At 44.1% G+C, this 12,369-nt stretch overlaps 1 protein-coding gene across 2 annotated transcripts in view; it reads left to right on the top strand.

Annotated features, from left to right (window-relative positions):
- CSMD2 (CUB and Sushi multiple domains 2) overlaps positions 1 to 12,369 on the top strand; it is a 483,560-nt gene that overhangs the window by 50,010 nt on the left and 421,181 nt on the right. For both annotated transcript variants that reach the window (XM_087820831.1, XM_087820830.1), the window contains exon 2: positions 4,454 to 4,670. In XM_087820831.1, coding sequence (XP_087676957.1) covers positions 4,454 to 4,670 — 217 coding nt within the window. The remainder of the gene's footprint in view (positions 1 to 4,453; positions 4,671 to 12,369) is intronic.

Genomic DNA, 12,369 nt, shown 5'->3' with positions numbered 1-12,369 from the left:
CATCCATTGAGTCACCTTCTCTTGTATGGACTTGCCCTCTGGTTCTCTTCCTACCATTCTGCCTGCCTCCCTGCCCCTACTCTGTCACCTTCTTTGTCCCTTATACATAGTGTTTCCTGGGGCTCTGTTCTGAGCCTCCATCTATTTCTTCAACACTCATACCCAGATTCTGAATCAGCAACTGCAAACTGTGCTCCCCTGAGCCAAGGCAGCAGTCCGGGATGCTGAGATGGTGGTGAATGTTGGCATCCACGGTCGTCCAGGACATGAATGAGGGTAGCGCTTAAGGTGTGGCTCTCGTGGGATCTGTATTCCAGAATCACTCTGTGCATCCCTTTATCACCTGTTAAAGAGACTCACATGTACATGTATTTGCTTATGTCTAGTCTGTGATCTGAGCCCATGACCTATCACAGGGTCTAACTTGGAAGGAAGGGAGGGAGGGAGGGAGGGAGGGAGGGAGGGAGGGAGGGAGGGAGGGAGGAAGGACACAAGGACACAAGGACACGATGCAGTGACATCACCCGGCAGGTGTTAGAGCATGAGCCGAGAAGATCTGGTTCACTGCCGGGGAGGGAAGTTTAGGGAAGTGAACTGGGGAACTCCTTTGGAAGTTGTGGGGATAGAAGCTTCATTTTATTGTTATTGTGGCTGAACACTTTCCTAGTTTCTGAGCCACTTATGTCTTCTTTTGTGAACTAACTTGTTCAAGACCCTGTCCAATTTTTCAGTTACAGTACTGGTTGTTTTACTATCGATTCGTCAAAGTTCTTTCTATATTAAGGAAGTTACTTTTCTACCTGAATTGTTTGTATGCCCTTTGATTTTGATTCTGTTTTTGACATACAACCATTAATACTTTTTGTATAAAACTCACTCTTGTGTCTTCCACAGCTTTAATGTTCAGAAAATCACAGTTAGGTCATTATTTCCCTATATTTTCTTCTAATTATGTTTTTGGCTTGATTTCTTTATAACTTATAACTCTTTATTCTGTCTGGAATTTATTTAGTATGTGGTGTGAGTCAAGGAGATAATTCTTTTCCCAAACAGTTAATTAGTTGACCCTGCAAAAATGTTTTCCTTTTTCTCATCGATTTTTTAATATCTTGCACATATTTCAATTTTTATGTGCATTAAGGCTGTTCCTGCAGTAGCATTTCATGTTCTGCCTGTCCACTCTTGGACCACCTCCACATGATTTTCATAAGCGTCATTTGATGATTCTGTGTAGTATCTTGTAGGATCAGATGACTACATTGACTACCTTTTAAAGCTTTTGCGTTGTCTATAACTGCCTATTTTTCCACTTAACTTTAGGTATCATTTTACTAAGTTTAAAACAGGTCATTGGACTTTTGATCAGAATTGTATTAAGCTTATAAATTAACTTTTCAATAACTTTTCCAAAGGTTAATATTCTAAATTAACCTTTCAGTAGTCTTTCCACTCAATATTATGCTATGTCTCTCTAATCAGATTTTTTATCCCTCTGTAAAAGTTATTTTCCTACAGTGCCTACACATTCTTTATTATTTATTTGTATTTATTATATGCATTTTATAGTTATAAATAGTACTGGTTTTCTTTATATTTTCATCTGTCTCTGGCATACAGAAATGTTATTGATTCTGTATATTTATTTCGCACTTGGCTACTTAACTGCAATTTCTTATTAGTTCTAATAACTTTATAATTGATTCCCCTGGGTTTTCTTGGCATATTAACATATCATCCACAGACCATATGTGTGCTTCTTTCTCATTTCCTTTCCTTGTGTCGCAGGGGCTGGCTCTTCCAATAAGGCGTGAAATCTCAGAGGTGATAGTAGCATTTCCATCTCATTCCTGATCTTAATCAGGTGTTTCACCATAAGTACCATGTAGGTAATTGGTCCAAAATGATGCTTTATTATGGTTAAGGAAATAATCTTTTTCCTAGTCCCGAGTGCTTATTTAATCAGGTTTACATGTCTTATTTTATTAAATGCCCATTTAGCATTTATTCAGAAGACCTTAACTTTTTGCTCTTTTACTGGGATACTTTGTATTAAGGCATTTTTAAAAATATTAGTCATTTTAGCCATTAACTGTCCTTTGTCAGTTAATCGCTAACATGTGCTTTAAAAAAATATTGAGTTAATGGCATTAGCATCATAGTTAAGTGGGTGGACCTGACATGGACAGCTTACATTGAATCCCATTTGCAAGTAACGGTGGGCCTTGGGCCCTCTCCCTTAACTTCTCTTTGCCTTACTTCTTCATCTGTAAAATGGAGATGATTTTGATAGTGTCCACCTTTAGGGCTGTTGTGAGGATTAAACACGTCATTATATGTAAAGTTGCTAGGAGAGTGTCTAACCACTCACCAGATACAAACAGTGTGTTAAATTATTGAGAACTTACCATGTGCCTGTAACTGAGCTTGGTGTGTGGCTTTAAAAATGGGAAAACTCCCTTGTGGTCTGCTTTCTCATGGAGCTTATGGCCTGGCAAGGAGACAGATATTTATGAAATAATCACATAGAAACATGGAAATTTGCTTGTATGATGAGTTCTACCAAGGAGAGGTTATGGTGTCATGAGAGCATGTAATAGGGGGTTTGTCATAGTCAAGGAAAGACACTTGACCACAGCCTGAAAGATAAATATGCCAAGAAGGAGGGAAGAGTGTTCTAGGCAAAGAAAACAGCATATGCAAAGGTCCTGTGGCTGTGCAGTAAGAGGGTGTAGCAGATACAAAGGACTGACAAGGGTGGGGTTTGATTGGAAACTAGTGGACACCAGTCTAAGAACCACTAGCGGCCAGACCATGCAGAGACCCTCATAGACCTTAAGAAATTTTTTTCTTACTGAAGAACAGTGAGGAGGTCCCCAAGCAGCAGCATCACTGCAGCACCAGGGAGTGAATTAGAGGAGCAGACACTCTGTTCCCACCCAGATGCTGTGCAAGATCAGAATCTATAGTTCAGCCTTGTCCCCAGGCAGTGTGCATGCACTGTGAGGTCTGAGACCTCTGGCCTGGGAGGACCTGTTTCCAGAAGGAGGGTGTATGTGAACACCAGTGTTAGAGGCAGCTGAGAGAGAACTCTGTTAAATGAAGACTGAAAAGACCCTCTGGACCCATCAGTGACCTCAGTATACCTGTTTGGGTAGGTCACCTGGACCAGAAAGCAGAAGCAGCAGGGCTGGAGAGGAAAATAAGGAAATGGAGACAAAAATTGTAGAGAGGTTGTATTTTCTAGAAATATGGCTGTGAAGAGGAAGACAGACATAAGGCTGGAGTGAGAGGAGGAGGAGAGGGGGGAATTGCTTTCTTATGATAGAGTCTTGAGCACATTTAAAATAGGAAGGTTCTAGTGGAGAGGAAACGCTTAAACATGTGTACCCTGTAGAAGAGAGAAGCGTGCGTAAGGCTCATGAAGAGGAGGGAGGGATGGGGTCCGAAGGGCACACGGAAGGATTATGTTGATATAAGAACATCCAAATCTATAGATGATTTTTTCAAAAGCTTATTTGAGCCAGAGGATATGCCTTGAAACAAGATCTCAACAGACTTAGAAAATGCTTCCTAGACCGACAGTTGGCAGCTTTTATGCATTGGGATTAGGGAGGAAACACAAGGAAGATTACGTGAAGGCGGGAGAAAGCCAGGCGGGGATGGGATTATAGGGTAGTGAGGATGATGCTCTCTGGAGGGTGGGTTTTCTTCTAAGGGGCCTGAAAAGAGGTGTTTCAAGGGCCTGTTAACCTAGATGCACAGCAACAATGGGCAAGGCTTGCTTAAGGCAAAGATAAACCTTTTATTAGAGAAGTTACATGCCTGGGGCGTGACTACCCAATATAACCTGCCCATTTAGGAATTTATGATCAGATCACCCTGTGAGGTTACTTTCCAGTGAACCCCCTTTCTTGTCCATAATGTTAAGATCTAAGGAGAGGTGGTTCCTCTGAGGAGGAAGGAAGACAGCATGGGGCAGGCTAGATGGGTTTGGAATTGGGAAGCCGGGATGCCCACTGAGGGCTTTTATTTTCAGTGGGGAGTGAGAGGAGAGGACAGTAGCTAAGATGAGCGGCCTAGAGAGTCAGGAGGCTGTGGAATATGGAGAAGGTTTGACGTCGTCACTCTGGCATCTCCTGTAAAGAGGACCTCCACTTCTGCTTGGTCTGGTTGCCTTTTTGTTCACTCTCTCTGAGCCTTGGTGCTCTGCCTCACAGAGTTCTGATGCTTGGCCACAGCAATGCACATTGTATCACCAGGCCAGGGCGCAGCACAACAGGCACACTCAGTGTCAATCACCCATCTGCCCTCCCTCTGTGACGAGCGTGGGGCTGGCCCAGAGGACATAGTTGGAACAGTGGGTTCATGATCCTCTAATGCATTGCTCCTGTCTCTCAGGAAGCTTCTAGGACTTCTCTTGGCCACACTGAACTGCTCCCTTTCTCTCTCACAGGCCAGAACTGCACGTTCCAACTGCAGGGCCCCAATGGGACAGTGGAGAGCCCAGGGTTCCCATACGGCTACCCCAATTATGCCAACTGCACATGGACCATCACCGCAGGGGATCAGCACCGGATCCAGCTCGTCTTCCAGTCCTTCGCCCTGGAAGAGGACTTCGATGTCCTGTCAGTGTTTGATGGCCCACCCCGGCCGGAGAACCTGCGAACCAGGTACCACCTGCCCTCTTCCCCACAGCAGGTAGCTGGGCCCTGAGCCAAACTCACTGAGAGGAGCAACCCACGGGAGTGAAAGATTTATGGTCACCAGCAAAGACCTCTGTTTTTATGAGGTCCGCCCTCAACTCTTCTGCTTTCTTTACATTTCCCAGTTCCTTTCTCCTGCTTAGCAGTACCCAGTAGGCAGGGTTGATGAGTTGGATATTTGGGAAGACGCGACAGAAGACATAAAAGGGTTATAGAGGAATTCAGGTTTTCCTATTGAAAACCGATTTTGTGTGCATTTGGGTGTTATGTACGAATATCTGTTGGTGTCTATTCTCTGCACACACAGAAATTAATTTTCTCCCCTTGGGCCCAGGAGATGTGCATTGAAAGCTAATAATAGTGGCTGTGTCTTGCATCTTATACTTGGAAACCATTAATACTTTGTTGGAATTTGCCTTGCATTGTGTGGCCTTGGCTATGGGTATAGAATCTGAAATTTGGGGAAGATCCCACTCTCTCAAACCCCACTGCAGTTGATGGATGAGAAAACCATGGAGAAGGTGAGACTACTTTCCTGTAACCTTGACCTCACAAGTGAGAGTTCTCATGGAGGAAGGAGGCAGGGATGGAAGCTACAGCCTCTGTAGAAAGGGCAGGCTTTTCTGGGCAGAGGTAAAGGCTCCAGAGTTACTGCTCTGAGGTTTGGTTGATGGTGGCCTGCCCTGCTCCACTGCAAGCGTTGTCCTGGTCCTGCCACCAGGCTTTGGGCTCCTGAGGAAGTCAAAGGGTTAAAGGCTTACCAGCCAAGTTCTGGGGAGCTTGGGGTGCTAATTAATGATATACTATTGAGAGTGTCCCTGCCAAGTCCTTAACCCCAAGGCTTTGTTTAAGATGCCAGGAGCAGGGTCACAAACAACATTTACAATTCAGCCCCAGCCCTCTTCTCTCTGGCAGCCTGCCCTCTCTGGGCAATGCAGAGGTGAGGCTGCCAAGCCTGCAGCAGAGGTGGGGGTGTCTTGGGATCCCGCTGACTAGAGTTTCTTTTAGACAAAACTGGGCATATCTGTCTCCCCTGATGCTCAGCAGGGTTTGGCACACGGTGGGTGTTCAGTGAAATGTGGGTGGAGGGACTGGAGTCCCCTTCCCTCATTCATTCCACAAATATTTCATGAGCACCTATTATGTTCCAGACACTGGCCTGGGTGCTGGGGATATAGCACTTACAGAACAAATCATTGTCTTCATAGATGTTATATGCTAATGGGAGAGACAGGCATGGGCTTGAATATGTGAATTTAATGTTCAAGGATATCAGGGCCAGAGATAGTAAATTGGGAGATTGGGACTGAATAGTACTTAAAACCATGATACTGGATGAGGTCACAGGGAACGAGTTGTCTCATTAGATGCTGAGCTTAGGTGATACCGTGTAGGGCATCTGAATGGACTTTTGATGAATGTATGTTGAAAGATAAAATGTCCAATCAGGCTAATGGGGTGCTTGGTTGGGGTCTGGACGCTGGAGGCAAACTTTCCAACACTGCCTACTGGGGTTATTCCAGCTTTCCTTGCTCTTAAGGCAGGATCCACACATATATGGTCAGACCTCTGCTTCCTGACGTTTGGGTTTGCTGGCTCTGAGTGAAGTGTGAGAAGACTCACCTGAGGTGGGGATTGCTCTTCCCTGGAAGGTGGGGGTTTCGTGACCCAGGGAGGTGGTCCTAGAAGAGGAGAACCCTTGTTTGTGTACCTGGCTCCCACTCAGCCCACTCTGGCCAACCAGCCATGTTTGAGGAGCAGGCTCCCAGGGTTTGTGCCTTCACTGGGTCATTTTCCTTTGGGTTCCTCCTCTGTCATCTTCCTGATCTGCTCCTGTCAGTTTATTTCAGAAGTAGCCAAGGACATCCAGTCTTAGCCAAGAGGAAGGCTGGAGGGAGGGTTCTGCCTCTTAGCAACCCTGGAGCAGAGGAGCTCACACCGTGGGGAAAACTTAGAGGGGAAATGATCCCAGAGGGACCATCCAAATAGCATGGAAAATGTGCTTCTCACAGGTTTTGGAATGATACTCCTTTGGGTGTGTAAGGGGGGATAGCGAATATGTTTGGTGGGGACCCTTGGATCTTTGTGAATTTTTTATTTTCTCGCATGGTTATTAATCTGCTAGGATTTGTTTAGTCATGAATCAGTTTCTATATGTATGTTTGTCTAGGAAATAATCTATTTTATGGAGATTGCCAAGGGTATCAGTGTAGAATTGCATAGTTTTCCCACGAAACACTTCTATCCCTGTGGTATCCCTGATCACATCCCCTTTCGTGCACCTGCCCCTGTGCCTTTGTATTTTTCTTTTTACTCGTTTCTCTTGCCAGAAGTTTGCCTGTTTTATGGTTCTTTTTAAAGTTCCAACTCTAGGGCTATCAATTTTTCTCTTTTCCCTGTTATCTAACATACTGATTTCTGTTTTTATCTTTATTCATTCTTTTCTCCCACTCACCTTAGGCTGATATTGCCCTTATGTTGATTTTGTGAATTGAATTAGTTTTATTATTTCTTGTTTGATAATGAAAACATTAAGAAGCATTTTCCCCTCAGTACAACTGTGACCATATCCCATTAACTTTGATGGATAGTCATTATTGTAGAAAGATCTCTAATTGCAATTTTGTTCCTTCCTTGACTCTAGGGATTTTTTCCTCAAAATTCCCAGTAAACTTTTTTATACTTAAGAAAATTATTATCTGGTTGAATTGCATTATGATCAGATTATGATTTCTACTTTGGAGAATTTGTTGCCTTTATTTTCATAGTGTAAGATCATTTTTATGTAAATGTCCTATGAGTACTTGGAAAGAACATAGATTCTTTGGTTGAAGGGTAAAAAATTTGTTAGTATTACTTAATTTTTCTAATTTCTTCTTTATTGTCTAAATGATAGTTGTAGAGGGTAAGCAATGTGTTCTTTTTACATTTTGCTATTGTTTTTGTCAATTTCTCCTTTATTTCTAAGTTTTCATTTTATACATTTTGATGCTGTACTCTTTAGCTTGTATTTTTAAACATTAGATCTTCAGAGTGAAATATATATATTTTTTCAATATAAAAATTATGTTTATCCCCAAATGTTTTTGCCTTAACTTCTACTTCTATACTAATATTACCACCTTTATTCTCTTTTAGGTCTGCATTTACTGAGTCCCTCTTCACCAATTTCTCTATTTTTAATATTTCTATATCATTGTTTTAGGTGTGCCTCGTAGCACAAGATATAGCTGGATTTTTATTTTTAAATCCTTCCTGAGAGTTTGTATTCTTTAACAGGAAAGTTTATTTCACTCACTTTTTTTTTTGTGATAACTGAGATATTTGCTCTTTTGTATAATATTTAATACTCCATGTTTTTAAGCTTCCTTACTGTTATTCCCTTTACTCTGTCCTCAGGGTAAGTTTTCTTTGCCTTTTCTGTGATTTTTATTCTAGTGGTTAAAGCTATTTCTTCAGAACACATTTTAAGTTGTATTTCTCTGTCAACATTGCTTCTAGTTGGCCTTTTTCTTAATTGGGTCTTACTGGCACACCTTGTAGAAATTTCTTAGCGATTGTAGCATGTAGGAACTTCTCCCTTTCCTGGTTTCCAGTGTGGACATGTAGTCTCTCGTTTTACATGCTTTAGGCTATTTCCCTGAGAATTAGGGGTTAGGTTGGAGGGGAGCGGAACATACTGTCTTGCCTCTCCATCTTGAACTGGGTGTTTCTCTTAAGGTTTTTATTCTTGTTGATGCTGTTGTTTTAGAATTATTTTTAATTTAATTTTCTTTTTGAATTACTCATTGATAATATCTAGAAATACACATTATTTTCCTATGTTGATTTTGTGTCCCATGACCTCGCTGACTTTGTTATTAACAGTTATAATAGTCTTTGTGCCTGCGAATGAAAAGCTCTAGTTCTTTTACAATCTAGTTGCCTTTAATTAAATTAATTTTTTTTTTTTTTTTTTGCCTAATTGCAGTGGATAGAACCTTCAGTACAATACTGAATAGAAGCAGTGAGAGTGGACATTCTTGTCTTGTCCCTGATCTTAAAACATTCAGTCTTGCTCATCAAGTGTGATGTTAGTTGTAGGTGTTGGGCAGGGCCGTTCTAATGAAGGTTTTTAGTGGAGGATTTTGGCACAGTCTAGCTGTGGTGTGGAAAACACTCTGGGGTGGGGGCCAGACTGGTGACTGCTGGGCCAGGCGAGAGACTGTGGCGCCCAGACTGGAACAGTGTGGAGAGAAGTTGCTGTGGGTTTGTGTGATGTCATGGGGTCACGTTGTCCCCGGAGTTAAGGGCAGGTTTATAGGGACTGTAGAGTGGGAATGAGGCAGAGGGAGGGCTGGAGGGTGCCTCCGGTGTCTGACTTGGAAGCAGAAAGCAAGCCAGGTGGGCCCAGTGAATCTAGTTTCCAGTAAAACGTGTTCTCACGGGCTGCTACCGGGGTGTTTGCCGCACTGATGCTGTCCTTCCTTCATCTGGCAGAACAGGTAGGTCACCGTCTGTCACAGTGTTTTCCTGGGAGACAGTAGGGTACGGTGGGGACAGGCTGAGATTTATACTCAGCTTGGTCCTGTATTTATTTGCACTGTGACCTGTGCAAGGTTTGGTCTCTCTGAGCCTCATCTATAAAACAGAAGTGCCACTCACCTGCCTTACAGGGTTGTTGCATGTGAGCCACCTGCCACAGACCCCGTAGCACTCTGCAAACATTACTCACATTTTCCCTGCCCTTCTGTTCTTAGGACCTGGGAACTCAGACTGTGATTAGAGGGCTTTGGTGCCTGTCTCGGCACTTCCTCTGTGGCTCCACCATTAGACCTTTTAGATCAGGAACTGCAGATGTGAAGGACGGACCCTGAAGCAGGTATTAGGTTCACAGGGAGTCATTCCCTGTGGGTGGCAGTACTGATCCCCTGGCAGCCCCACTGTGGGGCGGAACCACCAAGAATCCTGCAGCCGGCTTCTCTGCTTGCATCAGGCTGGGCTCTCTGTGTTTACTGTTGATGACTTGGCAGGCATAAGTTTTGCAGTTCTGCTCTCTGTACATTTTTAACGCACTTCTTTTTTCTTCCCTCACTTCCAACACTGACCTTTATCTCTTACTTTATGGATGCATTCCAACATAAGGCAGAAGAGTCACCCCCACACCCTAGCTCCCAACCCCCTTCAACTCACCTTCCTCCAGCGGCTTGCCCATTGGTTGTGTTGTGAGCAATGAGCTTTCCTCCTGGTTAGATTCTGAGCTCCTTGAGGCAAGCAGTCAAGCCTTCTACCACGTTTCCCTGTGGCAGAGCCATGAGCGAAGTGGGCTTCTTGCAGGTGGATGACACGAGTTTGAGTTCCTGTTCCTCCCACAGCCACTTGGCATGAGCAAGTCGCTCTGACCCTTATCCTCAGTGTCCTCATCTATGAAGTGGGTATATCAGTATCTACCTCATGGGCTGGTTGGTAAGGATTAAATTAAATCATGTATATAAACTGCTTTGAATTGTGATGAGACATAAGAAAAAAATAGAAAACACAATTAAGCAAGAAGATGCACACACATAAACTCAGTAAATTTGTAAGTCGTGAGGTAGAACAGTGAGTAGTTCTCAACTGAAGGCTATTTGGAGCCCCAGGGGACATTAGGCAATGTCTGGGAACATTTGGGGCTGTCATACTGGAGAGGGGCTATGGCATCTAGTGGGTAGAGGCCAGGGATGCTGCTAAACATCCTACCCCCCACAGGACACCTCTCACCACAAATGCCAGTAGTGCTAAGGTTGAGGGATCCCATGGTGGGTGACTGAAGAGTTAAGGCTTTTAGTGTCGGACACACCTGGATTCCAATCTCACTTCTCTGCCAGTGACCTTGGACAAATGAGCCAACCCATCTGAGCCTCAGTTTTCTCCTCTGAGAACGGGAGAACTCTCAGTGATGCTAGGTGCTCAAAGCTGCACCTGGCATCGTTCACGAAGAGGTGCCAACAGGCACACTGCGCACAGCTTGTTCTATATGCAGATGCCATTCATCTCCCAACGACTCCCTTTCTCCACCAGGAGTTCATCGCCATCTTCTTGAAAGCATCTCACATTTCATCTAGAGCTATTCACAAGCAGCAGCATCCCAGGGTGCCAGGAGGCAGCGTCTGGCTGCTTGAAATTAAATTTACAATAGAAACTGATCAGATTCTCCCCATAATGGATCAGAGTGGGAAATGGGAGTAGGAGCTGGTCCTGGAGGCCGGGAAGCCTGTAGGAGTTTGGAAATGAGCAAGGAAAGGACAAAGAGCCTTCCAGAGAATGCAGTGTCAGCCCTGCCTGGATGAATAAGTGAAACAATCCCCACATCTCTGCTTTTGCACAATTAGATGGCCATCCCGTGCTGGCAGACGTCCGATTGCATTGCAGTTTAATGTGGAATGAAGTTTTCCAATGGAACACAAGCAAACATAATCTATAGGGATGTTGCTAATAGACGGCATCACTGTGCACTGGAGGGTTTATAGGGCGCCGGTGATGACTGCACCAGTTAAGCACAGCTAAGCATCCCTTAATTTAGACATTTGGGCTCATGTTATGGGAAACACTACAACTAACTCATTCCCTCAATTACTGGCAATACACATTCTGTCATCAGCCTAAGGTGGAATGCAGTTAGTCATTTGGAGCCGGTTGCAGATTTCATTCAGCTGGCATTAGACACCTGTTTGGAAGTTGTAAAAAATTCACCAATTTGCCAGATTTACCGTTGTCTTATGAATATGGATCACGGTAGACGCCCATAAAGAACCTGTCTGTTGGATCTCTTAAAAAGTGTGCCTTGTACATCGGTAGGGTTGTCCTTGGAGGGTCCTCTCCTCAGAGTTCCTTGAGAATGAGCTCTTGTGGGCAGGAGGTGGCTGGAAGGACCCATGGAGATGAGGGAGCATCCTTGTTTAGGACTGACGCAGAGGACACTGGAGAGGGGAAAAGAGACATGATGACACTGGACACCTGTAATGGGTCAGCCATCATGCTGGACACATCCATCCATCCATCCATCCATCCATCCATCCATCCATCCATCCATCCATCCATTCACTGTTATTTATTCCACATTTGTTGAATGCCTACTAGGGACGCCAAGTGCTGGCAATACAATAGTTATCAAGACAGCCTCTGATTTCATGGAACTTACGACCTCTTAAAGGAAACAGATAAATGAAGAGGTAAAGATAGTCCAGAACACCGTGACTGGGGAACCTGACCTCATTGCGAGGGGATCTTTGTAGATTCTGATCTGGGCACCTGGAATGTCTTCCCTCCAGCTGCTCCTTTGTTTAGTTATCATTCTTCACATCTCAACTCACTTGTCACTTCTTCACCCAAGGAGTCCTCTGTGACACCCCTATTTTTCAGCCTGGTTAAACCCTCCTGTGATGATAACCCCTCCATCCAGATCACCTACATCCATCCTTCATGGTTTTACATGTGCATGTGTGTGATAATTTAATGAACTCTCATTTCCCACAATACTGAAGCTCTTTGATGGCAGGGACTGTTTCTGTTTTCCTCTGCATTGTATCTCTGGGGCCTGGTTCAGAGTAGGTGCTCAACAAATATTTGTGGAGTGAATGGGTGAATGCTTTCTGGAGGAAGGGATCCCTGATAGGGCAGGGAAGGAGGGATGGGTAGACTGTTTCAG

This window comes from Miniopterus natalensis, chromosome 9, assembly GCF_054644295.1.
Source record: "Miniopterus natalensis isolate mMinNat1 chromosome 9, mMinNat1.hap1, whole genome shotgun sequence".
NCBI lineage: Eukaryota > Metazoa > Chordata > Mammalia > Chiroptera > Miniopteridae > Miniopterus > Miniopterus natalensis.
Note: the sequence above shows the minus strand (reverse complement) of the source record. Positions and strands in the feature narration are given on the sequence as shown.